The 27,267-nt window shown below is 41.2% G+C and overlaps 1 protein-coding gene across 1 annotated transcript in view; it reads right to left on the bottom strand.

Annotated features, from left to right (window-relative positions):
- Positions 1-26,629, bottom strand: part of LOC132884747 (sphingosine kinase 1-like) — a 47,242-nt gene extending 20,613 nt beyond the window's left edge. Inside the window, exons 1-2 of the mRNA XM_060918651.1 lie at positions 26,154-26,629; positions 3,952-4,101 (exon numbers count right to left, since the gene is read on the bottom strand). Coding sequence (XP_060774634.1) covers positions 3,952-4,101; positions 26,154-26,595 — 592 coding nt within the window. The 5' untranslated portion in view covers positions 26,596-26,629. The remainder of the gene's footprint in view (positions 1-3,951; positions 4,102-26,153) is intronic.
- Positions 26,630-27,267: the final 638 nt, after the last annotated feature.

The following is a 27,267-nucleotide window of genomic DNA, read 5'->3' as shown; positions in this document are numbered from 1 at the left end:
GCTAACGCTACTACTACGCCAGGTAGAAGCTAATTGGACTGCTACGCTACAAGCACCAAGTCGCGGGTAAGCTCACGTTGGCCTTTGAGAATGCTGATATGAAGAGTGTATGTATAATAATAATAATAATTTTGGCTGGCTTTTTTTCATGGTCTATTGGATATATTCCATTCAGCTACTCATCTTCGACTCATTCAGTATCATGCTAGCTGAATGGAATATATCTGATAGACCACGAAAAAAGCCAGCCGATATTATTTAAATATGTCGCTCAGATCCGTGATGTATTTCGTAGGAAAAATGTGAGTTTCTCAATACGAGAAGATAAACTTCATATCTTCAAGTCCATGTGTGATTTTCTTTTTATTATATCGACACATTCACAAACAAAAAGGACCCAAATTTATCCCAAAAAATTTATCATCGATTTCCTCACGAGTGACGTATAGAGAGTTATGTCACAGTTTTGGTTCTCCATGTCCCGGATGGAGCTCGGATGAAAAATACCAGTGGCGAGTGGCGAATTTCCCAGTAAAACACTTGCGTCAGTAAAACATGCTCTGAGATAGAAAAGAAAGAAAGCACAACTTTATTCATCACACACTTGTGAAATTCCTCTCTGCATTTAACCCATCTGAAGCAGTGAACACACACACGTGAGCAATGAGCACACACACACACACACACACACACCCAGAGCAGTGGGCAGCCATGCTAACAGCGCCCGGGGAGCAGTCGGGAGTTCGGTGCCTCGCTCAAGGGCACCTCAGCCCAAGGCCGTCCCATATTAACCTAACCTGCATGTCTTTGGACTGTGGGGGAAACCGGAGCACCCGGAGGAAACCCACGCGGACACGGGGAGAACATGCAAACTCCACACAGAAAGGCCCTCGCCGGCCACGGGGCTCGAACCCAGGACCTTCTTGCTGTGAGGTGACTGCGCTAACCACTACACCACCGTGCCGCCCTAGATAGAAACAGACTGAATGCGTTTGATGGAAAACTTCAGTGTAAAATCACTTTACTTTAACTTTCATCTGCGTGTAATAAACTTTTAATCCTTAGGGTTTTGTCAGTTCTCCAGTAAAAATGCACCTGAACGACCTGCCAAAGGTAAAACGCCTCGGAAGAACAAAAGAAAACAAATTCCTGCCGCCATGGAACAGCTGCTGATGTAAACAAATTAGTTCCAGGTGAAAATGTTTGCAAGGTAAAACCTACTGAACCACCAGGAAAAAAAAACCGAGCACATACAACTTCCTGAAATATTATTAGTTACTTTAAAAAATAATAAACCAAACAAACTGAGCATCAACTTGCAAACATGTTGTCTGTAAATGTTTTTGGCCAAATTTGACTGAATTTTCGCTGAGTTTCTTTGTAGTCGTGTCAATCACGTGTAAATTATCAAGCGTCTTCAAGACACATTTCGATTTAGCCACGCCCAGAAAACTCCATGCAAACTCAACAAAATGCAAAGAAAAAAATAGTCAAAGAGCGCCTCCGAAACACAGCATGCGCTGCGCTGAATCTTCCACTAATGCAGCTCGGCCACTGCAGAGTGTCGGCGAACAGAGGCACGACACATCTTAACTCCTCCCCATTTTATAGTCACCCGCTACGTAATTTATGGATGTGGGGTTTTTCTTGGATTTGGATTGCGTTCTTGACCGCATAATCTGTTTATAATATCACAAAAACTCAACAAGAATTACAGTGGTGCTTGAAAGTTTGTGAACCCTTTAGAATTTTCTATATTTCTGTATAAATATGACCTAAAACATCATCAGATTTTCACACAAGTCCTAAAAGTAGATAAAGAGAACCCAGTTAAACAAATGAGACAAAAAATATTATACTTGGTCATTTATTTATTGAGGAAAATGATCCAATATTACATATCTGTGAGTGGCAAAAGTATGTGAACCTCTAGGATTAACAGTTAATTTGAAGGTGAAATTAGAGTCAGGTGTTTTCAATCAGTGGGATGACAATCAGGTGTGAGTGGGCACCCTGTTTTATTTAAAGAACAGGGATCTATCAAAGTCTGATCTTCACAACACGTTTGTGGAAGTGTATCATGGCGCGAACAAAGGAGATTTCTGAGGACCTCAGAAAAAGCGTTGTTGATGCTCATCAGGCTGGTCAGTCAGTTCAGTTCAGTTGGTCGGGTTCAATGCCCGAACTGATAATCACATCAGTTTTTCTTTGGCTAATCAGACACAAGGTACGCCACCACTCTTGCCGGAGCAGTTGGGGGTTAGGTGCCTTGCTCAAGGGCACTTAAGCCAATCCTGCTAGTCCAGGGAATCGAACCAGCAACCTTTTGGTTGTTTCTCTAACCATTAGGCCATAGCTTCCCCAAAATCAGGCTGGAAAAGGTTACAAAACCATCTCTAAAGAGTTTGGACTCCACCAATCCACAGTCACACAGATTGTGTACAAATGGAGGAAATTCAAGACCGTTGTTACCCTCCCCAGGAGTGGTCGACCAACAAAGATCACTCCAAGAGCAAGGCGTGTAATAGTCGGCGAGGTCACAAAGGACCCCAGGGTAACTTCTAAGCAACTGAAGGCCTCTCTCACATTGGCTAATGTTAATGTTCATGAGTCCACCATCAGGAGAACACTGAACAACAATGGTGTGCATGGCAGGGTTGCAAGGAGAAAGCCACTGCTCTCCAAAAAGAACATTGCTGCTTGTCTGCAGTTTGCTAAAGATCACGTGGACAAGCCAGAAGGCTATTGGAAAAATGTTTTCTGGACGGATGAGACCGAAATAGAACTTTTTGGTTTAAATGAGAAGCGTTATGTTTGGAGAAAGGAAAACACTGCATTCCAGCATAAGAACCTTATCCCGTCTGTGAAACATGGTGGTGGTAGTATCATGGTTTGGGCCTGTTTTGCTGCATCTGGGCCAGGACGGCTTGCCATCATTGATGGAACAATGAATTCTGAATTATACCAGCAAATTCTAAAGGAAAATGTCAGGACATCTGTCCATGAACTGAATCTCAAGAGAAGGTGGGTCATGCAGCAAGACAACGACCCTAAGCACACAAGTCGTTCTACCAAAGAATGGTTAAAGAAGAATAAAGTTAATGTTTTGGAATGGCCAAGTCAAAGTCCTGACCTTAATCCAATGGAAATGTTGTGGAAGGACCTGAAGCGAGCAGTTCATGTGAGGAAACCCACCAACATCCCAGAGTTGAAGCTGTTCTGTACGGAGGAACGGGCTAAAATTCCTCCAAGCTGGTGTGCAGGACTGATCAACAGTTACCGCAAACGTTTAGTTGCAGTTATTGCTGCACAAGGGGGTCACACCAGATACCGAAAGCAAAGGGTCACATACTTTTGCCACTCACAGATATGTAATATTGGATCATTTTCCTCAATAAATAAATGACCAAGTATAATATTTTTGTCTCATTTGTTTAACTGGGTTCTCTTTATCTACTTTTAGGACTTGTGTGAAAATCTGATGATGTTTTAGGTCATATTTATGCAGAAATATAGAAAATTCTAAAGGGTTCACAAACTTTCAAGCACCACTGGATCCTAGATTCAGATTACTGTACAGTATGTACGTGAATTTGAACAAAATCAGGAACGAAACGTTTTCGATTGCATTTCTTATGTCAATGTTTGTTAAAAGATATTACGAACAAATTCATTCCCGTCCAGTGTTGTTCTTGGTGATCACGAACACTTGAATCTAAAAGTGTCACCTTCTGATCTGATCACTTGCTGTTTCTCTTCCTCACAGTGTTCCACGCTTTGAGATGATGTCATACGACGTAATAAAATGTTTAAAAACTATATTTGACAAAACACTTTATAAACTCAATGCTAGTTTGATTAGCTAGTTAGCAACAAGTAAACTAGAAATAAGATCATGTCTTAAAATACTGACATGCACCCGTGTGTGTGTGTGTGTGTGTGTGTTCTCACCTGTAACCTGAAGTGTGTATGTGATCTCAGCTTCCTGTAGCATGTGCTGCACGTGGCTGTTGAACAGAGCCTGGGCCTGACCTTTACCACTTTGAGGATTTATCAGGACCAGGAACCGGCAGGGCCTCCTCACCTCCGCGCACACACCACCTGGCAGACAGACAGACAGACAGACAGACAGACAGGTACAGTGTCATTCCATCGACATGCTGAAACCTGCAAACTGATACCGAAACACTGCAAACCTTCAGAGAACAATGCGCTGGCACGGGCACACAGGAATATTTAGAATACCTCCTTCATATTGTCATCTCGTGTTTTGTTGGATCAGATCTGAAGTATTCAGTAAACGTGAAAAAATGAGGCGTCCTCGCAATCTGTTAGATGATACACCGTGATAATCGACACACATGAGGTTACTCCATCTTTCATTGCTGTTTTCCTGTCAAGAGTTATTCAACGGCACAAAACTGTAGCCACGTTATCACTAAATCAGCTCAACGTCTCATAAAGCAGTTCATCTGTTTCTGAATAAATTCCATTCTCAAAATTACTGCCGCCTCTAGAAATTCTTATGAACAAAACAGAGATTAAGCGAAGTACGTTCTCATTCATTTATATTTTTCTTTTCTTGTTTTTAGGAACTCTTACCATCATCCACGACTTCCTGTTTCACCAGGCCACAAATACGATGTCACACAGAAGCCAAGCTCCTTTAAAGAACTGAAGGCAAATTTTTTATTATCAAAATTTTATTTATCTCATGTTATTAAATATAGGAATGCTATAGTAAGTTCTGAGTGTGTGAAATATGCTCTGTAATATATCAGTCCATATGGCAAAGCAATGGCCGTAAACAAGATTCATTGAGACCTGTGCGAGACATCGTAGGACGGAAGTAAAATGTACAGCGGAAATCAAAGAAGTGACCAACATCTGCCAAAGCTGTCAAAAGACGTGTGCGCACTCTTTCGAATGCTGACGTAATCAAGCTGGAAGTTTTGTTTGTTTTGATAGCAATCAGGAAAGTTTGAAAAAAGTACGCAGTAATCGTCATTTTAAACTCGTTTTTGTGCAATATTTCGTTTGGAAAACAGTTTTCAAAATGGCGGCACTGACACCTGGCTGACGCTTCACGTTTCGAAGTCTCGCACAAGTCTCGTGAAGATCGTGCGGATAAGCGACGCCTGCCGTGGACCAAACGAACTAAATTCAACACGGCTAAAAACCGAATAGGCCGATAAGTATAATATTTAATTGCAATCAGTTGCCAATACGAGTCACGATATAAGGTTACTCGCAATTGAATAACACGTTAATTAAGAAATAAAGCAAGTTTAAAAATGACTTCAGTTCTCCTTTAATAACATGGAGATTTGTTCAAGAGATTCAGGAATCCACAAATGAAATCAGACACCTCGTAAAACAGGTAACGGCAATGGAAAACAGCTACACATCTTAAAACATCCACCGCTTTGACAATTATTAAGAAAAATAAAAGGCTGTAAGGAATAATTTTTTAACCAAAAAATATTTGTCACTAATTCTACAATTAGACACAGTAACTGGATCCAGTATTGATTTTTAAAATGCACTAATTATTTTTAAAAAATCATGTTCATTATTGTGTGACTATTACTGGCACATTAATATTATTTAAATTATTGTTGTTTTTTTGTTTTACAAAAGAAATTGTATTTTTTTCTTTATTTCTGTTTTTAAATCAGTGTAAAGCACACTGAGATACATTTTAAATGGACAACAAGGGATACATAAATACAGTTTTATTATTATTATTATTATTATTATTATTAAGGTAACATCAACAAAACATTTGAATATCATGATATTTTTGGAAAAAAATATTTTAATAAAGGTGCGTTTTATTTTCTTACAATTAATTATATATTAAATTAAATGTCAAATTTGTCTCATGCACTCCCCGGCCACTTTAATAGGAATGTGTTCCTGATTCTAAGATCGCTGTTCTTGGTTGCAGGACTGGACCCCAATGTGTTCTTTTGTTTTCTGTTGCATGCTGAGATGCTTTTCTGCTCACCATGGTTGTAAAGAGTGATTATATGAGTTACTATATCCTTCCTGGCAAAAAAGCTCGAACCACCTCAAATCTGTCCATTTCCTGATTACTCTTTTCCAAGGCGTTTCCTGTTTCCGCCCACAGAACTGTCACTCGCTCATTCACTCGATGTTTGTTTTTGGTTTTCCGTATCATTCTGTGTCACTCTAGAGACTGTTTAGTGGGTGTGTGAAAACCCCAGGAAAGAGATCCTCAGTTTCTGAAATACTCAAACCAAAAATACTCATCTGGCTCAAACCAACACCCATGCCACAGTGAAAGAAAGTCACACTTCACTGTGAGATCACAATTTTCCCCCATTCTCATGTCTGAACATCGTGAACATTAACTGAAGCTCTTGATTCGTATCTGCGTGATTTGATGCTTGGTATGGGTGTTCCTAATAAAGCGCCCAGTGAGTGTGTATATTCATTATGAATAATTGGGTGCAAATACTTACTGAACTAGTGACATTTCAAAAACACGACATTCGCAAAAAAGTGACTACACGAGGCAGTTTGATTCTGTGATACGAGCAGATACCCAATCCCAGCGTGAGAACCAGCTCCACTGACAGAACTGAGACATTACACACACACACACACACACACACACACAGACAGACAGAGAGCTGGGAGGAACCGGATCTCCTCGCGCTCCACGGACGCGTCAGTGTTTGTTAAGTGAGCGCTAATCATCAGGTTCGGTTTCCCTGAGCGACATCGCGAGCTCTGAAACAGCGAATGGGGTCTCTGGTGGACGGCAAACGCCTCCTCGTTAAAACTCAACCTCCTGGTGTGTGATTTGAACAGAAAGATCGTTCAGGAATGATGTTTGGGGAAGTCGTTTGGACAAAAGTGGTTTGATTCGTAAGGGATCAGGGATTATCCGAGAAACGCCCATGACTGCAGAGTCCAGAAGTCTGGAGCGAGCGAAGCTTAAGAACTGTATCAGGAAACTGGGACACATTTTACTGCTCTCCCAACCAGAGAATAATGTCAACAACACGAATGCATCATGTGACACCAAGGCGTGGCTGAATTCTGGATTCTGATTGGTCAGAAGGTTTATCATGCAGGTTTCTACGTTATCGTTTCTATAGTAACAGCTCATTCACAGGGATGTCAACGAGACGGACGCTCCACATCCACATAAAGAGATGAAAAGAAATCGTCAATGTTGTGCGAAGTTTTCTGTCAGGAGACTTTTTTTTTTAACATTTATGGAAGGAGTCTCCAGTGTCAGTGTGCGACTTTGTTTTTTTTTGTCACATTAAATTCAATAACGAGCAAAAAGACGCCATTTTCAGCAAACTGATGTGGTGTAAGAGGAATAGAACACTCCAGGATGTGCTTTTCGAGAAAATGATGAACCTCAGTGTGGTAACAGTGCCTTCATTTATCACTGATTAATTTCCTATCACAGCATGATATGGTGTGTTTTATTCCTTCCTCTATTGATGTAAATACAGCGTCTTGCAAAAGTATTCATCCCCCTTGGTGTTTGTCCTGTTTTGTCGCATTACAAGCTGGAATTAAAACAGATTTTTGGAGCGTTAGCACCATTCGATTTACACAACATGCCGACCACTTTAAAGGTGAAATTGCTGTTTAATTGTGACACAAACAATAATTAAGATGAAAAAACAGAAATATGGAATGTGCACAAGTATTCACCCCCCAAAGTCAATAATTTATAGCGCCACCTTTTGCTGCAATTACAGCTGCAAGTCTCTTGGGGTATGTCTCTATTAGCTTAGCACATCTAGCCACTGGGATTTTTGCCCGTTCCTCAAGGCAAAACTGCTCCAACTCCTTCAGGTTAGATGAGTTGTGTTGGTGTGCAGCAATCTTCAAGTTATGCCACAGATTCTCAATTGGATTGAGGTCTGGGCTTTGATTCGGCCATTCCAAGACATTTAAATGTTTCCTTTAAACCACTCCAGTGTAGCTTTAGCAGTATGTTTAGGGTCATTGTCCTGCTGGAACGTGAACCTTCGTCCCAGTCTCAAACCTCTGGCTGACTCAAACAGGTTTTCCTCCAGAATTGCCCTGTATTTAATGCCATCCATCTTTCCTTCAGTCCTGACCAGCTTTCCTGTCCCTGCAGATGAAAAATATCCCCACAACATGATGCTGCCACCACCATACTTCACTGTAGGAATGGTGTTCTCAGGATGTTGGGTTTGCGCCACACATGGCGTTTCCCATGATGGACAAAAAGATCAATTTTAGTCTCATTTGACCAGAGAATCTTCTTCCATGTGTTTGGGGAGTCTGCCACATGCTGTTGGGCAAACTCCAAACGTGTTTTCTTAAGCAATGACTTTTTTTCTGGCCACTCTTCCATAAAGCCCCGCCCACTCTGTGGAGTGTATGGCTTAAAGTGGTCCTATGGACAGACACTCCCATCTCTGCTGTGGATCTCTGCAGCTCCTTCAGTGTTACCTTTGGTGTCTTTGTTGCATCTCTGATTAATGCCCTCCTTGCCCGGTCTGTGAGTTTTGGCGGGCGGGGCCTTCTCTTGTCAGGTTTGTAGCGGTGCCATATTCTTTCCATTTTGCTATAATGGATTTAATGGAGCTCCATGGGATATTGAAAGTTTGGGATTTTTTTATAACCCAATCCTGATCTATACTTCTCCACAACTTTGTCTCTGACCTGTTTGGAGGCTCCTTGGTTTTCATGTTGCTTGCTTAGTCATGCTGCAGAGTCAGGGTCCTTCCAGAACAGGTGGATTTATACAGACATCATGTGACAGATCATGTGACACTTTGATTGCACACAGGTGGATCTTAATCAACTAATTATGTGACTTATGAAGTGAATTGGTTGGACCAGCTCTTATTTCATACGAAAGGGGGTGAATACTTATGCACACTCCAGATTTCTGTTTTTTTTTCCATCTTAATTATTGTTTGTGTCACAATAAAATAACAATGTGCACCTTTAAAGTGGTCGGCATGTTGTGTAAATCAAATGGTGCTAACCCTCCAAAAATCCATTTTAATTCCAGCTTGTAATGCGACAAAACAGGACAAACACCAAGGGGGTGAATACTTTTGCAAGGCACTGTAGAAACAAACAAAATGCATATGTATTGTATTTTAGACAGTCCTGTGCAACATGATAAAAAGTTAACAGAATTATCGTGACTAAATTTTTCCCGTTTATCAGGTGCACACCTATTTCATATTTCACAAACAGGAAACTCCTGTGTTTTATTTGTAAATCCTGTAATAATTACACGTGCACACGCCTAACACACAGTGCTAATCTTTTTTTTTTCTCTTAATGATTAATGTCTGATGATGACTCAGTTAATACACACCTCGGTATAATCATCACTGTGAAACTGAAAGGTGCTGAGTGCAAAGTTGAATTCTGGATAAAATGTTCTATTTCTGTTGCTCTTAGAATTTTGAGATGTTTCAGTGCCACACACACACACACACACACACACACACACACACACCGTGTATTTTGTGTGTATGTTTTGTCGAGATAAAAAGTGTCCCACATTTTGTGATTCCGGAAGTCAGTGTGGGTGAAAATGGCGGACTCCGCCCTCCCGCCAGCGGAAAAGAAATGGAAAGCCTGCCTAGTGAGTATCTTGCAACGGCAAAATAGGGCAAGGTTAGAGAGATGACGTGTCATTTTTCTGGACGGATAACAAAATCATTCTAGCTAGCGCTTAGCTATCTTAGCCTTAGAACCCATGTGCTCGACTCCACGATAGCGAGTCGATGATGGAGTTCTACACCTAATGTTTTGGTCTTACACAGAAAGAAATGAGAACACAAAAGCAGGACCAGAGAAAAGATTTTTTTAAACCTACCCTAATACGCTGTCGTAGCGATACCGTAATCCATTAAAAAGATAAATGATTCAGTGATTTTACTTCGTCTTTTTTAGTTTTTATAATAATAATAAAATGTTTATTTTTCAAAAATAGAAAATACACTTAAAACTTAACATTGAAAAGGGCAGAAAAAATCTGAACTTTTCACTATTTTAACATCAAATTAGCTGCTTCCATTCAGTTTTTATTTTATTAAAGCTAGACGGCCTTTTGATTTCATAAACTCGGTGAACTGTAGTTCCGTATGAAATGTGGTGATTGTGATATATATGTTATTTCCCAGCTGGGAGGTCCGTATGGTGAAATACTGTGACCGAGGTCTTGAAAGTACTGAGCGAGGCCCTCTGGGCCGAGGCCAGTATCCAAGGCCGAGGTCACGGTATTTCACCATACAGACCAACCTTAAGCTGGTAAATAATATATTTAGTTTTTTTCTTTACCAAATTCTAACAGAAAACGAGAGCACCCGAAAAGGAAAACCGAGCTGAGCCGCCATTTTGAATCCTCATTCACGGCTGTAATGCAAATGGCTTCCTCCTCGGTATACAAGTGCACTTCCATGGCAGGAAAAAACTACATTTTGCCGCCTATGTCGTCCCCTATTTATACAAAATTGAGTCATTCTGGATTCAGCCATGTTTTTGCTCGGCGTTAGCAACAGTTACAGGTTTTTAGCTTTCTCCTGAAATATTTTCTTTTATTTCTTCTTCCTCAGGGTAGTAAAACTCGCTTTCGCTGTGGACACTGTCGTTATCGCTATCCATGCTGTAAAATTAATGCTATTCTCCTGAGAAATGCGAAAATAAATGTTGACAAAAATTGCTACTACGTTTGTTGATGTGAACGAGTGAGTCGCCAGAGGTCCGTAACCAGGGTCCGTAACTGGGATCCATACCGTAGGATACGGACCCGCTCACCAGCCAATCAGAGCGCAGGATTTGATGGAAATCGGGCCGTGAAAAAAATAAATATGTTTATTTCTGTAATATCTCACAAAATATCAGGCCATTCTGTTCTGTGGCTGGGAAGTTATTTAATTTGAGGGGATTAAAGCAAATAATGTGCATGAAATCGCTCGCTTCGCGCAGTCAAGCAGACAGAGGAAGTCCGTGTGTGTGTGTGTGTGTGTGTGTGCGCATGTGCAGGTTTCCCTTTGAGCGTGCACTGACAGTTCCATCATTCTGTCGCTAAACGAACAGCTGATCACACCGAGGTGCTCGCTGAGCGCCCATATTTATTAGTTCGGTCCTGCGTTTCCTTTTCTTCGTATAGAACATAACGTCTTTTCTTCTCGCTTTCTTTCCGTTACTGTAGTCACTCTTTCACGTTTCATTCGCACACTCACGTCCTCCATTTTTCACTCCTGTTTCAAATTTGTATCCCACAATGCCTTGCGTGAACGGGGAAAGCCCACCACGTGACAAGATGCATGACGTAGTATCTAGAATCGGGTCATGGTGAAGCAGGAAAAAATAGCGGAGAATTTAGGGCCATGTGGAGATAAATTCATTAATTGTTCTATTTAAAAAAAAACTAATAAAATCGGAAGTCTGTGATTCGAATTCAGTAGCTTTCGGTCACTAAACAAAAATATTTGGGTGTCGGGGAAAATTCTTCTTTTTATGACCGACACTTGAAAGGCAGTACAGCTTTAAACAAAATATCGCAATATGAGCAGTTTCTCAGAAAAGAAGTGACATCGTTAATCCTGATATCGACCTCATCATTTTGTTGGCGATTATTCTGAGGGACGTTTCCACAAAACGCAGCACTGTACAACAATTTAACTACAGGTTTATACAACGTTTAATTGTGATTTTAAATAAAATAAAAATAAATAAATAAATAAATAAGGAATCCAATCTTTAAACCTTTAAATCAGGGCTGGGTGATCTCATCTCATCTCATTATCTGTAGCCGCTTTATCCTTCTACAGGGTCGCAGGCAAGCTGGAGCCTATCCCAGCTGACTACGGGCGAAAGGCGGGGTTCACCCTGGACAAGTCGCCAGGTCGTCACAGGGCTGACACATAGACACAGACAACCATTCACACTCACATTCACACCTACGCTCAATTTAGAGTCACCAGTTAACCTAACCTGCATGTCTTTGGACTGTGGGGGAAACCGGAGCACCCGGAGGAAACCCACGCGGACACGGGGAGAACATGCAAACTCCACACAGAAAGGCCCTCGCCGGCCCCGGGGCTCGAACCCAGGACCTTCTTGCTGTGAGGCGACAGCGCTAACCACTACACCACCGTGCCGCCCTGGGCTGGGTGATAATAAATATATCATATCGATATTGTACTAAATTACAGAACACACTTTTCTGAGTATTGTTCCATAAAACACTTGCAAACTCAAACCCTGGAAGCTGCTGGTTTGACGTTAAAACTATCATTAAAATTGTACACTGTAATCTTTTTCTTTTAATTTATTCGAATTAAAATCATTTATATTCTCAAAACCGGAAATAAAAGTATCGTGGAATCCAGTTTTCATCATTTTTTTAAAAATAAGTGTTTTGCTCGTGGTTTTGAAAACAGTGATCGATACTCTGGGGTATAAATGTCTTCAGGAACTGTACGATGATGTCGTAGTGTTTTAAGACGCCTCCATGTTGAGTCAGTAATCAGTTTAATTGTTGGGCCTCGTCAGCAAAAAGTCCTGAAATTCAGATCCTCAAAGCCAGCGCAGGAATTAAACTAAACCCAGTGTGTTTCTCTGGAACCTCATTCACTCCATTGTTTCACTCTCACAGTGCACTCTGTTCAGCAACACTCTGTTCTGGAAAAGCGTGGATACAGACGAGACCAGACGCTGCCATGTGCATGACTGTTTCCCCTTTCAGTGTGTTTCAGAGAGAGAGGGAGGGAGAGAGAGAGAGGGAGGGAGAGAGACAGAGAGAGAGGGAGGGAGGGAGAGAGACGGAGAGGGAGGGAGGGAGAGAGACGGAGAGGGAGGGAGGGAGAGCGAAAGAGAGAGAGGGAGGGAGAGAGACAGAGAAGGAGAGTGGGAGGGAGGGAGAGAGACAGGGAGGGAGGGAGGGAGAGGGAGGGAGAGAGACAGGGAGGGAGGGAGGGAGGGAGGGAGACAGAGAGGGGGAGAGAGAGACACGGAGGGAGAGAGATGGGAGGAGAGAGAGAAGGAGAGACAGATGGACAGAGAGAGAGAGAGAGAGAGAGAGGGAGAGAGACAGACAGACACACAGACAGACAGACAGACAGACAGAGGGAGAGATAGAGAGATTGACAGAGAGAGAGGGAGGGGGAGAGAGAGATGGGAAGAGAAGGAGAGAGAGAGAAGGAGAGACAGACGGACAGAGAGAAAGAGGGAGAGAGAGAGGGAGGGGGAGAGAGAGATGGGAAGAAAGAGAGAGAGAAGGAGAGATAGACGGACAGAGAGACAGGGAGAGAGACAGACAGACAGAGGGAGAGAGAGAGACAGAGAGAGAGGGAGGGAGAGAGAGAGACAGGGAGAAAGTGAGAGGGAGATGGGAAGAGAAAGAGAGAGGGAGAGAGAGAGGGAGAGGGAGAAAATACTGTGAATGAAAGGACCGGACACAGACTAGTGAAAGCTCACACTTTTTTTTTCCTCATTTCCTGTAGCGTATCTCACTCCTACACACTGATTACTTAACGAAGCGAAATATTTAACAGTTATTCCACAGAATCGAGTCGTACATGAGCCGATAGCCGACGAGGCGCGTAAAAGTTGTGGAATAACTGTTTAATTCTCTCCACATTCACTGGATTTTGAGAAACGGAGCATTTTTATTAAAATTTTTTTGCAAATTTGATAAATAAAACTTTATTCAAAACGTCTGACAAAATCATTTCCGCTTAGAATGTAAACAAACCGGTGAAATGACAGGAGCAATTTGTGAAAAATACTTAATAATAATAATAATAATAATAATAATAATTCTCAAAAAAACCATTCGTTCTTAACATCAAATACTTTCATTCCATATTGTTTCTTTTTTTTGGTATTTTTTAGGGTCTTGTTTTCAAATAGAGTTTTTATTTCGTCCTCGGTTGGTTCAGCAACACGCTCCGCCATTTAGTTTTTACTCTCCTCACGGTATATGAGCTGATATCCTCGTATCTGATTAGAGTAGCCAATCAGAGTGCGTGATTGCTCGTATCCACCGGAGTTGAAGCTGCATCTTGAACCTCTCGACAGCAAAAGATTTGACTTAAGGTTCGCTAACACAAATCCCGAGGCCAGACTCGATATAAAATCAGTGGGTTCTGTGCATGTGGAGTCACAGTGTTCCTGCGACCCTGTAGAACAGGGTAAAGCGGCTACAGATAATGAGATGAGATGAGATGAGATAACTGATTATTAAATGAGTAAATAACATCTGAAAAACAAAAACAGTTCTTGGTCTTGGGCTTAATGAACAATTTATACTGTAAGGTGTGTGTGTGTGTGTGTGTGTGTGTCCTGTTAAACCTGTTCCTCTTGCTGTGCAGCGTTCAGCTTCAATTCAAAAGCACAACTAACCCATGACTGAAACTACATCTACATTGAGTTTACATCACACACACACTTTTTTTTTAAACCAACGTTACTCCTGAAAATGAGGATAACATCTTGAAAAACAATGTCATTAAATGTAATTGTATAAAAACACTTCCTTCAACTCTGTGTGTGTTTACTTGACATATGATTCGGTTTTATAAGAATGATATCACACTTTTTCCTCATGTTCGTGTGTGTTTGTATTTTAAAATACTTTAAAACATATTTATAAAATATTTTAATATGGTTTTAGTTTGCTTCATTTACATAGCAATTTATTTATTTTGTTCATTTACTTTTGTTTATTCCACATAATTACTTGGTTTATTTATTTTAATGATGGCTGCCTGTGAGATCACCTGGATACGAGAACAGCTGAACACTCACATACTCCTCGGACACTTACACACTAGTGTAGTTGCGTACTAGATTACTAACCTGTCTGCATACTTCTACACTAGATTACTTGCACACTAAATCACGAGCGTACCTGCATACTTGCACACTATATTACTAGCATACTTCTACACTAGATTACTAGCATACCTGCATATTTACACACTAGCATACTTGCATACTGCATGACTAACATACTTGTACACTCGGTTACTTGCCTATCTGCATACTTGCACACTAGACTTCTAGCATACCTACATACTTGCACATTAGCATACTTGTATACTAGTTTACTACTATACTTGCATACTAGATCACTAGCATACCTGCCTATTTATACACTAGATTACTAGCATACTTTTATACTAGATTACTAGTATACCTGCTTACTTGCACCCTTCATTATTAGCAAACCTGAAAATGTATACACTAGCTTACTAGCATACATGCACACTAGAATACTAGTGTACCTGCCCACTTGTCCACTAGATTACTTGCACACTATATTACTAGCATACTTGTACATTTGATTACTTGCACCCTAGATTACTAGCATACCTGCCTATTTATACACTAGATTCTGAGCATACCTGCTTACTTGTACCCTTAATTACTAGCATACCTGAATATTTATACACTAGATTACTAGCATATTTGCACACTAGAATACTAGTGTACCTGCACACTTGCACCCTGGATTACTTGCACACTAGAATACTAGTGTACTTGCCCACTTGCACCCTAGATTACTAGCATATCTGCCTATTTTTACACTAGATTCTGAGCATACCTGCTTACTTGCACCCTTAATTACTAGCATACCTGAATACTTTTACACTAGCTTACTAGCATACCTCCTGCCTACTTGTACACTAGCATACTAGCATACAACCCCGATTCCAAAAAAGTTGGAACAAAGTACAAATTGTAAATAAAAACGGAATGCAATAATTTACAAATCTCAAAAACTGATATTGTATTCACAATAGAACATAGACAGCATATCAAATGTCGAAAGTGAGACATTTTGAAATTTCATGCCAAATATTGGCTCATTTGAAATTTCATGACAGCAACACATCTCAAAAAAGTTGGGACAGGGGCAATAAGAGGCTGGAAAAGTTAAAGGTACAAAAAAAGAACAGCTGGAGGACCAAATTGCAACTCATTAGGTCAATTGGCAATAGGTCATTAACATGACTGGGTATAAAAAGAGCATCTTGGAGTGGCAGCGGCTCTCAGAAGTAAAGATGGGAAGAGGATCACCAATCCCCCTAATTCTGCGCCGACAAATAGTGGAGCAATATCAGAAAGGAGTTCGACAGTGTAAAATTGCAAAGAGTTTGAACATATCATCATCTACAGTGCATAATATCATCAAAAGATTCAGAGAATCTGGAAGAATCTCTGTGCGTAAGGGTCAAGGCCGGAAAACCATACTGGGTGCCTGTGATCTTCGGGCCCTTAGACGGCACTGCATCACATACAGGCATGTTTCTGTATTGGAAATCACAAAATGGGCTCAGGAATATTTCCAGAGAACATTATCTGTGAACACAATTCACCGTGCCATCCGCCGTTGCCAGCTAAAATTCTATAGTTCAAAGAAGAAGTCGTATCTAAACACGATCCAGAAGCGCAGACGTCTTCTCTGGGCCAAGGCTCATTTTAAATGGACTGTGGCAAAGTGGAAAACTGTTCTGTGGTCAGACGAATCAAAATTTGAAGTTCTTTATGGAAATCAGGGACACCGTGTCATTCGGACTAAAGAGGAGAAGGACGACCCAAGTTGTTATCGGCGCTCAGTTCAGAAGCCTGCATCTCTGATGGTATGGGGTTACATTAGTGCGTGTGGCATGGGCAGCTTACACATCTGGAAAGACACCATCAATGCTGAAAGGTATATCCGGGTTCTAGAGCAACATATGCTCCCATCCAGACGACGTCTCTTTCAGGGAAGACCTTGCATTTTCCAACATGACAATGCCAAACCACATAGTGCATCAATTACAGCATCATGGCTGCGTAGAAGAAGGGTCCGGGTACTGAACTGGCCAGCCTGCAGTCCAGATCTTTCACCCATAGAAAACATTTGGCGCATCATAAAACGGAAGATACGACAAAAAAGACCTAAGACAGTTGAGCAACTAGAATCCTACATTAGACAAGAATGGGTTAACATTCCTATCCCTAAACTTGAGCAACTTGTCTCCTCAGTCCCCAGACGTTTACAGACTGTTGTAAAGAGAAAAGGGGATGTCTCACAGTGGGAAACATGGCCTTGTCCCAACTTTTTTGAGATGTGTTGTTGTCATGAAATTTAAAATCACCTAATTTTTCTCTTTAAATGATACATTTTCTCAGTTTAAACATTTGATATGTCATCTATGTTCTATTCTGAATAAAATATGGAATTTTGAAACTTCCATATCATTGCATTCCGTTTTTATTTACAGTTTGTACTTTGTCCCAACTTTTTTGGAATTGGGGTTGTAATTGTTCACTAGGATACTTGCACACTAGATTACCATCATACTCATAGTAAGGCGGATGCATACTAAAACAGTTGCACATTTGCACACTAGTACACTTGCAAACAAAAGCAGACAGGTGGATAGTTTAGCCTGGGCCCGCCCATCCTAAGCGTGACGCAACACGAGGGCCTGTTGTGAGCTTAGTCTGGCCAGGCAAGCTATCTGCAGCTCTTCCAAGCTCCCGAAAAATCGGGAGCCAATCAACTTTGAGCATCTCCAACGGCCCTGGGTAGAGGCGTGTTCAAGGCACTGACGTAGTAGAACTGCGACCGGAAGCCATAGATTGTTTACAGAATCTATGCCGGAAGCGCTTCATTCACACTTCCGCATCTATTACGCATAGATGCTGTATTGAAAGCATTCAACGGGAAGTTCTCATTGAAAACGGAGCAAAGAGCAGCCCTGGAGGTATTTATTGAAAGGAAGGACGCTTTCGCCTTGCTCCCGACTGGCTTCGGTAAGAGTTTAATCTACCAGTTAGCCCCGTCGCGTCGCATACGTCAGAGGAAAGAGTGATGTGATTGGCTTAAGCTTCGTCACAGCCTTTTCTGGCTTCGACCAGTAGCAAACTGAGGCATTTCAGGGAGGCGGGTCAACCATGGGCTCTGGGAAACGGTTGGGCTTAATATCTTGGCCAGACCAATAGCTTGGAGAGCTTTGAAGTCGTGTTAGCCAGACTACGGATAGTTACCCTCATGTATTGCTGACTAAGTCCGCCTCCTGTGCTATGATTGGCTAGGTGTGAGCAGCCAGCCAATCAGACATTCAGGAGGTGATTCATGTTCCCATGGCAACCCGAGCAAAACATGTGACTTTTTTTGGCAGGTTATTTGCCCTAAAGTGGCTGTAAAATTGAGAATTTTAGCCACATTTTACTGTGGTACACACACACACACACACACACACACACACACACACACACACACGTCAATAAATGAAACCACAAAAAGCTTCAAAGTATTCAAAAAGTTTCTCAGCTCTGTTTAAAGCTGCGAGCCTCCAGTGTGAGGAACTACTTTCTCTAAATGAATCAAGTTACAACAGAATCTCACTGTGACTTTATATCGCAGTAAACACCGAAAATCATCTCGCATCGAAATCTAAAACAGCGAGGGTATCTAGTAGGATAGACAATATTTCTACGGGCATCACAAAGTTTGAATAATTAACAATTATTCCGCAAAAGTGAGTCGTACATGAGTTGATAGTCGGCTATAATCCATGTACGACCAGATTGAGTGGAATAACTGTTTTATTCGATCCACATTCACTGGATTTTGAGAAACGTAGCATTTTTATTTTTTGCAAATTCAATAAATAAAAACTTTATACAAAACGTCCGACAAAATCGTTTCTGCTTAGAATGTAAACAAACCGGTGAAATGACAGGAGCAATTTGTGAAAAATGCGATAATGATTCTTGAAAAAAAGATGCATTCTTACTATCAAATACTTTCATTCCATATTTAGTTTCTTTTATATTTTTTAGAGTTTTTATTTCGTCCTCGGTTGGTTCAGTAACACGCTCCGCCATTTTGTTTTTCTCTACCCACGGTATATGAGCTGATATCCTAGTAGTAGAGTAGAGTAGCCAATCAGAGCGCACGATTGCGCATATCCAGTGAATGTGGATAGAATAAGAGATGATATAAGACTTTTAAACACGTACTGTATTTGCTCTATTATGTCATGTCTAAGTGTTTTAGTTCTCTTGTACCACAGCAATTTGCCAGCAATTACATTTATTAAACGAGTTGAATAAAAAGTTGTTCTTTTTATCCGTTTATAGTTACAGTTAATGTTGTGCAATGTCCACAAAATATGTTCTGGTTCTCGTACTGTAGTGCATGTGGTTTATTTTACTTCGTTGTTGTTGTTGTTGTTGTTTATGATCTCATCATGACGCTGAAAAAAAAATCTGGAAAAAAGTTAAGGTTTAATTTTAATCATTTTATTTCTATTAAAATGTATATTATAGATTTTAAAATGTTTTTTTTTTATTTCTGAGCTACAGTTTTTCGATTTACACAATTTGTGACATTTTATTTTTGATTTTAAGCATTTATTTATTTTATTGACTTGGTGTTTGCCCTAAAAATGTTGTTAGAGAAAGGATGGGAATGGAACCAAAATAAATACTTGGCCTTTATAGATCTAGAAAAGGCATTTGACAGAATCAACAGGGAAAGACTTTGGAAGATTCTGAAAGATGAACATTATGGCATACAACCTAAATTAGTGAGAATAATCAAGAGCATGTATAAAGAATGTAGAAATAAGGTAAAGAACAGTCAAGTGGATAGCAACTGGTTTGATGTTAAAACAGGGGTAAGGCAAGGAGGAGTGCTCTCCCCTCTGTTGTTCATCATATATATGGACAAATGTCTAAGACACATTTGCGAAGAAAGAACAGATGTAGAAACTTTTGTTTATGCAGATGACGTGGCTGTGATAGCTGACACGGCAGATCAGCTACAGGAGGAGATAGAGAGATGGAGTACAGGGCTAGAAAGAAATGGTTTGAAAATGAATAAAAATAAAACTGAAGTGATGTTTGTAGGACGCAGAAGAGAGGAGTTAAACATCAGGGCAGGGGAACATCAACTTATGCAAGGAGAAAATTATACATATCTAGGAGTATACTTTAATGAAAGAAATGAGCAAGAGGTGGAACTCAATAAAAGGATAGAAAAGTATAATGCCAATGTAAACATGCTGTATCCGATACTAAAAGATAAATACGTACCTAGAAAATGCAAGATAATAATATATAAAACCATATTAAAACCAATATAAACATATGCTGCGGAATGTTGGACACTGACCACCAAGACCAAGTCCAAGGTACAAGCTGCCGAAATGAGAGTTCTAAGACTAATAAGAGGGGTAACAAGAAGAGACAAAATGAGGAATGATAGAATAAGAGAGGAACTAGGAATTACATCACTGTTAGAGGAATTGGAAAAATCAAAACTGAGATGGTATGGACACGTTAAAAGAATGGAGGAAGACAGAAAACCAAGAAAATACCTAGAGTGGACGCCACAAGGAAGAAGACCTGTTGGCAGGCCGAGGAAGAGATGGATGGAGGGAGTGAAGGACGGACTGGAGAGGAGAGGCCTAGAGATGGAACAAGTGGATGAAGAACGGATATATGAAGACAGAACAAGATGGCGACAGATTGTGAGGAGTGACGTCTAGCTGACAGATGAACCAATCATCTATCTACCTGGCGTATGGTGAGAAAAAATTTTTTTATTCTTTTTTCCCCTCAGAACTGTTTATTTTTAGAAATACTGTTACGTCTTTAGTTTCTGTGTTTTCTGCTGATTGCGTCACGCTGCTTGTTATTGGATTTTTTTCCTTCTCTAAAGCTGCACTTTTACGTAATGTAAGAAGGATGAGGATGATGAGGATGTCATCATCATCATCATCATTATGATCACTATGACAGAATTACAGAATATCTCCTGAGACGGATGCAGTTAACCTTGTCCCTGAAACTGAAATGTTGCTGTGTCCTTCTGCTGTCCTCTGGACGAGTGACGTGTCCATGATAACACTGCACACACTGAACACAGACGAAGGCCGTGCAGTCAAAGTGAGTTTGCAGTAGTTTTGTTGCTCGGACTGGATCTGTTTTCAAAGTGCCCACAGAGAGAGAGACTGATGCAAACATGCTGAGATATTTTCATCCTCCCTAAACTGCACAGTATTTTTATCCTTTGCAACACTGCGGCATTTCATTCAGGAAACTCAAACCCAAAGATAAGACCACGCTGTTCTTTTTATCCCACTGCTGCACTCAGAACTCAGATGTTTGCCTTACAAGCCGCGGAAAAAAATGACGAGTCGGCGTGGAGTGAAACGTTTATGAACTGTGGCATGTTTCTACTCATTCAAGCTCGTCTGCTTGGGACGCCTGTTCAGAGGGGTTTGGATTTAAAAAATAAAATAACAGCGAAAGTTAAGAATCCCCGACACTACAGACTTCTTAAATAAATGTCTCCTTCCAGAAAATGTCCCAGCTTTTAGATCTGTTTTTGCGGAGCGTCTGTACAAATGCAAGTCCCTATAGACGAGCCGTTACCATAGAAACAATAACGGATTAGATGACGTATCGCAGTACTGTCAAAGTTATTCATAAGTCTGACCAATCAGAATCGGGCCACATAGTCAAACCTTAAGATCAGATTACGTTTATATTCGCTACCGTTTTGTTTCTCGTTCTGAGCTAGCTACGGTAGCTAACCTGCTGAGTTTATCCCTTTACGTTTTAAAGGAGAACTGAAGGCAAATTTTTTTATTATCAAAATTCTCTCTTTTTATTAAATATCGGAATGCATTTTTTATCCCTATTTTGTCGCTGCTATAGCAAGTTATGAGTGTTTGAAATACGCTATGGAATATATCAGTCCATATGTCAAAGCAATGGGCATAAACGAGATTCGTTGAGACCTGTGCGAGACATCGTAGGACGGAAGTAAAACGTACAGCGCAAATCAAAGAAGTGACTGACATCTGCCAACGTTCCCTGTGTCCGAAATCGCTCACTCGTTCACTACTCCCTACAGAGGGAATTACTATATAGAGGACTATACAGTGAGCTCATTGGTAAAATGAAAAAACGCTTTCGGACACTAGTCCGTCACGCTGGTATTTACGTCATTACTGTTGCACAATTAAAACGTGCCAGATCAGTCGGCTGGCGGGTTTTAAAATAATAAAACACATGCATGTGTTTTTGTGATAAATCCATATTATACTGAGCGCATTTCCAACATTAATCAATACACAGTACCTGCAGCTTTCAGTTCTTTAAATCAAGGCTGAATACTTTTCTTTCTTCTTTACCGCTGTCTTTTATTAAATCACATTTGAGACTTTTAATTTGATTTCTTTCAGCGCGACCGCAATGCATGATGGGATATATTGCTTTGGTCAGTGACCATCGTTGTACACTACTTTTCGTGATGCATTGTGGGATACTTTGAGTGCACTATATAGGGTGTAAATAATCCTCACTAGGGTTTCGGACAGCGCTACAAAATAGCGTCCTCGCTATATAGTGCCTTTTATAGTGAGTAGGGAGCGATTTCAGACACAGGGGTTATCAAAAGACGTGCGTGCCCTCTTTCGAATGCTGACGTAATCAAGCCAGAAGTTTTGTTTGTTTTGATAGCAATCAGGAAAGTTTGAAAAAAGTAGGCAGTAATCGTCATTTAAACTCGTTTTTGTGCAATACTTCGTTTGGAAAACAGTTTTCAAAATGGTGGCGCTGACTCTTCATGTTTTGAAGTCTCGCACAAGTCTCGTGAAGATCGCGCGGATAAGCGACGCCTGCCGTGGACCAAACGAACTAAATTCAACACGGCTAAAAACCGAATAGGCCGATAAGTATAATATTTAATTGCAATTAGTTGCCAATACGAGTCACGATATAAGGTTACTAAAACTGAAAACGTAATTGAATAACACGTTAATTAAGAAATAAAGCAAGTTTAAAAATGACTTCAGTTCTCCTTTAACGCTGAAACTTCTAAGCGTACACATTAAGTGTTTCTGAACCTCACTCCTTACCAACTATGACTGACTTAAATTAGCAGAGCTGCATGCATTTCCGCTGAAGCTCGGCGGTTCATTATGAGCAGTAAAGCCACAAGCCACACGATGACGTGTCACAGTGAGCTCAGCACTGAAACTCAGCAGCACTGCGTCACTTGCGATGCATCAGGGAAACGTTTGTGAGCAGAGTTTCATTCTCAGAAAAGACAATGATGAAGGACTTCTTCTGTCCAAAACTTCCTGTTTCTCTGAAAACTTTCTGCACGTAACTTAGTAAGTGACTTCTCCTGGTTAGGGTCGCAGTGAAGCTGTGGCGTGTCCAAGGAACACTGGTCTTGACATGGAAATACACCGTGAATGGGATTCCATACACCACACACACACACACACACACACACACACACACACACACACACACACACGTTCACATATAGGGTCAGTTTAGCATTGCATATCTGTGTATGTTTTTGGGAAGTTCGAGGAAACTGGAGAACCCTGAGGAAACCCACACAGACAGGAGGAGAACATGTTATACAAGCTATGATGTGACAGCGAGCCAAGTGAAGGCTAAAAGGTTGCGCGTTTTTAACAAACTGTCACATTTAAAGCGAGACGGCCTTTCGATTTCAGAAAACCAGTGAAATTTAGTTCCGTCTGAAATGTGGTGATTGTGATATATGTTTATTTCTGTAATATCTCACAAAATATCAGGCCATTCTGTTCTGTGGCTGGGAAGTTATTTAATTTGAGGGGATTAAAGCAAATAATGTGCATGAAATCGCTCGCTTTGCGCAGTCAAGCAGACAGAGGAAGTCCGTGTGCGCATGCGCAGGTTTACCATCATTCTGTTGCTAAACGAACAGCTGATCACACCGAGGTGCTCGCTGAGCGCCGATATTTATTAGTTTGGTCCTGCGTTTCCTTTCCTTCGTATATAACATAACGTCTTTTCTTCTCGCTTTCTTTCCGTTACTGTAGTCGGTCTTTCACGTTTCATTTGCACACTCACGTCCTCCATTTTTCTCCCCGTTTCAAATTTGTATCCCACAATGCCTTGTGCGAACGGGGAAAGCCCACCACGTGATGTCATGAATGATGTAGTATCTAGAATCGGGTCATGGTGAAGCAGGAAAAAATAGCAGAGAATTTAGGGCCATGTGGAGATAAATTCATTAATTGTTCTATTTAAACAAGAAAACGAATAAAATTGGAAGTCTGTGATTCGAATTCAGTAGCTTTCGGTCACTAAACAAAAATAATTGGGTGTCGGGGAAAATTCTTCTTTTTATGACCGACACTTGAAAAATCTGAAAGGCCGTACAGCTTTGAGAATGAACCTTTTAAAAAAACAAGCTATTTGAAATCTGTATAATGTGAGCATTTTAGTAGAAAATTTCAACTTTCTTGTTCTTAAAAAAAAAAGTGTAGTGTGACAATTTATCACGATGCTGATATTATATGTTCTTCTGGTTCTATGAACATGTGCTTCCTCCAAGACACGCGAAACCAACAAACTGCAGTGGAACACACACTATCCGCCCTCTTCTACATCCACAAACCCACAAATACATACACGGTGCTATCTGCCCTCTTCTGCATACACGAGCTCACAAGTGGTCACTACTGACACAGATGGCTGTATCATCGATGGGATTTAAACTCACAATACCCTGATGACAGAGCGAACATTATTCTGTTGCGCCACTCGTTTTAGTGTGATCATGTGCTTTCTCCGTGTCAGAAAAGAAAGAAACATGACATTAGACAGGAAGAAGATCCGCTAACGATAGATCTATGATAAACAAAAATGACAGTGTTCTGCTCATATCGTCATTCCGTGTGATGCAGAAAACAGTCTCGCATACACACGAACATTCTGAGCCCGAAGTAACACATACTAAGGTAAAGCGCAAGTTTTGTTTACGTTTCGCTGTCACCACTGGCGTATTTGTCGCTGTCCTTTTGGCTTCGTCATCCGTTACGTTATCGCTACTCACAGTGATGATTTTCCGGTGTGCGTTTTTTGGCTCAGGTGATTGTCTCGCATGGCGTTTGCATCCATGGTGACTAAGCTCATGGATTTTTCTTGGAGATCAGATTGCAGTGAAGCAGGTTGTCTTACAGGATTCATGATTTTTTAATGCGTCTGCATGTCGTCAGGCAGCTGCACCTGCTTTCACTGCGCGACTCGAAAGACTGTTTCTTAAACAACGCACACAGAAGGAAAATCAGTGGTGTTGGATTTACCCTCTGCACAGATGAATCCATTCTTCCAGTGTTGAATTACACGAACAATGTGCGTCTGTGTAACCTGACGGATAAATAACACTGCAGGTGTGTGAACTGGCTGAGGTTTGGACCGTGTGTGTGTGTGTGTGTGTGTGTGTGTGAAGAGTTTGTGCTACAGGTGCAATAAAAAAAAAATCTAATCAATATAAAAAATAATGGAAAAACAGAAACGGTTCCTGTTCAAGGAAAATGATCACAAACTTGTGAAGTTAACGACTGTATTTTGTTCCTACTGACATTTCCTTGGTTTATTTTTCTTTTCTTTCATTTTCATTCATTCTTTGTCCATAATTCTTGCTTACTTTCATTCTTTTTTCACCCATTCCTTGTCAGACTTTTCTTTCTTGCTTTCCTTCTGAAATGTGGCCCTCCCTATACGGTACCTTTCCTTGATTTATCTTTTCTTTTTTGTTTGTTTCTTTCCTTCTTTTCTTTCTTCCAAACATTCTGTCAAGCTTTCTTTCTTCTTCCTCTCTTTAATTTGGTCCCACCTACCTTTCCTTGATCGCTTTCTTTTTTCTTTCCTTGTTTGTTTCTCTATCTTTACTTTGTTCCTACTGACATTTCCTTGGTTTGTCTTTCTTTTCTTTCCTTTTCATTCGTTCTTTGTCAATATTTCTGTCCATAATTCTTGCTTACTTTCATTCTTTTTCACTCTATCATCCAGTCCTTACTTCTTTTTTCCATTCATTCTTCCTCAATAGTTATTTCTATATTTCTTGCTTACTTTCTTTACTCCAGTTTTGTCCATCTTCCTTTCTTTTTTTTTTTACTTTTCTTTTCTTTCTGTCATGATTATTTATCTTTCTTTGTCGATGTTAAATAACCGAACTAGCAGAACTTCATATCTTTAGAGCCTCAGGAGTGTGTGTGTGTGTGTGTGTGTGTATTCTCCCTGCTGCTCTGTAGCGCACTAACAGGACCCCCGGGGGGTTTGGGGACTGAGCGCACCTGTCCGGCGGAAGGACCGCTCCCGGATCGCTCTGGCCCATCTCTGCGCCTCCTGCAGGTTCGTCTGAGGGTCCGGGCTCACTGCCACCCGGAAGCGGCGCTCCATTCTGCGGCGGCACGGTGCTGAACTCAGCCCAGCCCAGCGCCTCCTCACCGGGTACAGGTACAGCGCCAAGGCCGCGCTCGGGTCCGCGCCGGGGTCCCCGGGGTCCGCTCCGTGCGCACGGCAGCCGATACAGTCCCGGAGGTCCAGTACGGTCACCGTTCCTGATTTCCGCTTACCGGTGCCGAGCTTCTGTACCGTGAGCTCCCTCTCCGTCAGAACCAGAGTGTACCGGACCCGGGCGGCGTCTCCTGTGAACTCCGCGCGCATCGGGAGCGCAGCCGCCGCGGGGTCCGGGGCCGCGCGCTCCATGCTGGAGGAGGAGGAGGACATTCTCATCCCACACACAGCTCCGATCAGACTCTCTCTCTCTCTCTCTCTCTCTCTCTGTGGAGTTACCGCCGAGTTTCATTTACTTTCCTGTACAGAGAGAACAACTGCGCCTCCTAGTGTCCGAGTCTTCCAGCCAGTCCACCACCTTAGAGTCCAGAGCAAGTTCCATTCTCCATTCTATTCCATTCCATTCTCCATTCTATTCCATTCCATTCTTCATTCTATTCTTATTATAATATCCATCCAACCATTATCTGTACTGCAGAATGGTCTGGATCACATGTGAGCTGGATCCAATCCCAGCTGCCTTCAGGTGAGAGGGTGTTCTGATAAACGCTCCTACACCCGCTCAGCGTCCTACGGTAGGAGAGGAGTCAGACATGTCTGTCGAAGAGTCCTACATTGCAGGAAATCCTACAGTGTGATTCAACTTTAACTTTTAGTCATAGTTCGCGGTTTTCCCTCTGCAAAGAACAGCTTCTACACTGATACACCGTCCACCAACCCTGTCAGAATTCATATGAATGTAGGACGTTCTGACAATTCAGTTGACCCTGTCAGAATATGTAGAATTAATAGTTTTTTTTGTCACTATTCACAAGTACCATTTGCTCTATTAAAATGAGTGTAGGACGTTCTTACAATTCAAATGATGCCGCAGGACGTTCTCACAACTCA

The sequence above is a fragment of the Neoarius graeffei genome, chromosome 4 (assembly GCF_027579695.1).
Source record: "Neoarius graeffei isolate fNeoGra1 chromosome 4, fNeoGra1.pri, whole genome shotgun sequence".
NCBI lineage: Eukaryota > Metazoa > Chordata > Actinopteri > Siluriformes > Ariidae > Neoarius > Neoarius graeffei.
This window is presented reverse-complemented; position numbering and strand designations above follow the sequence as displayed.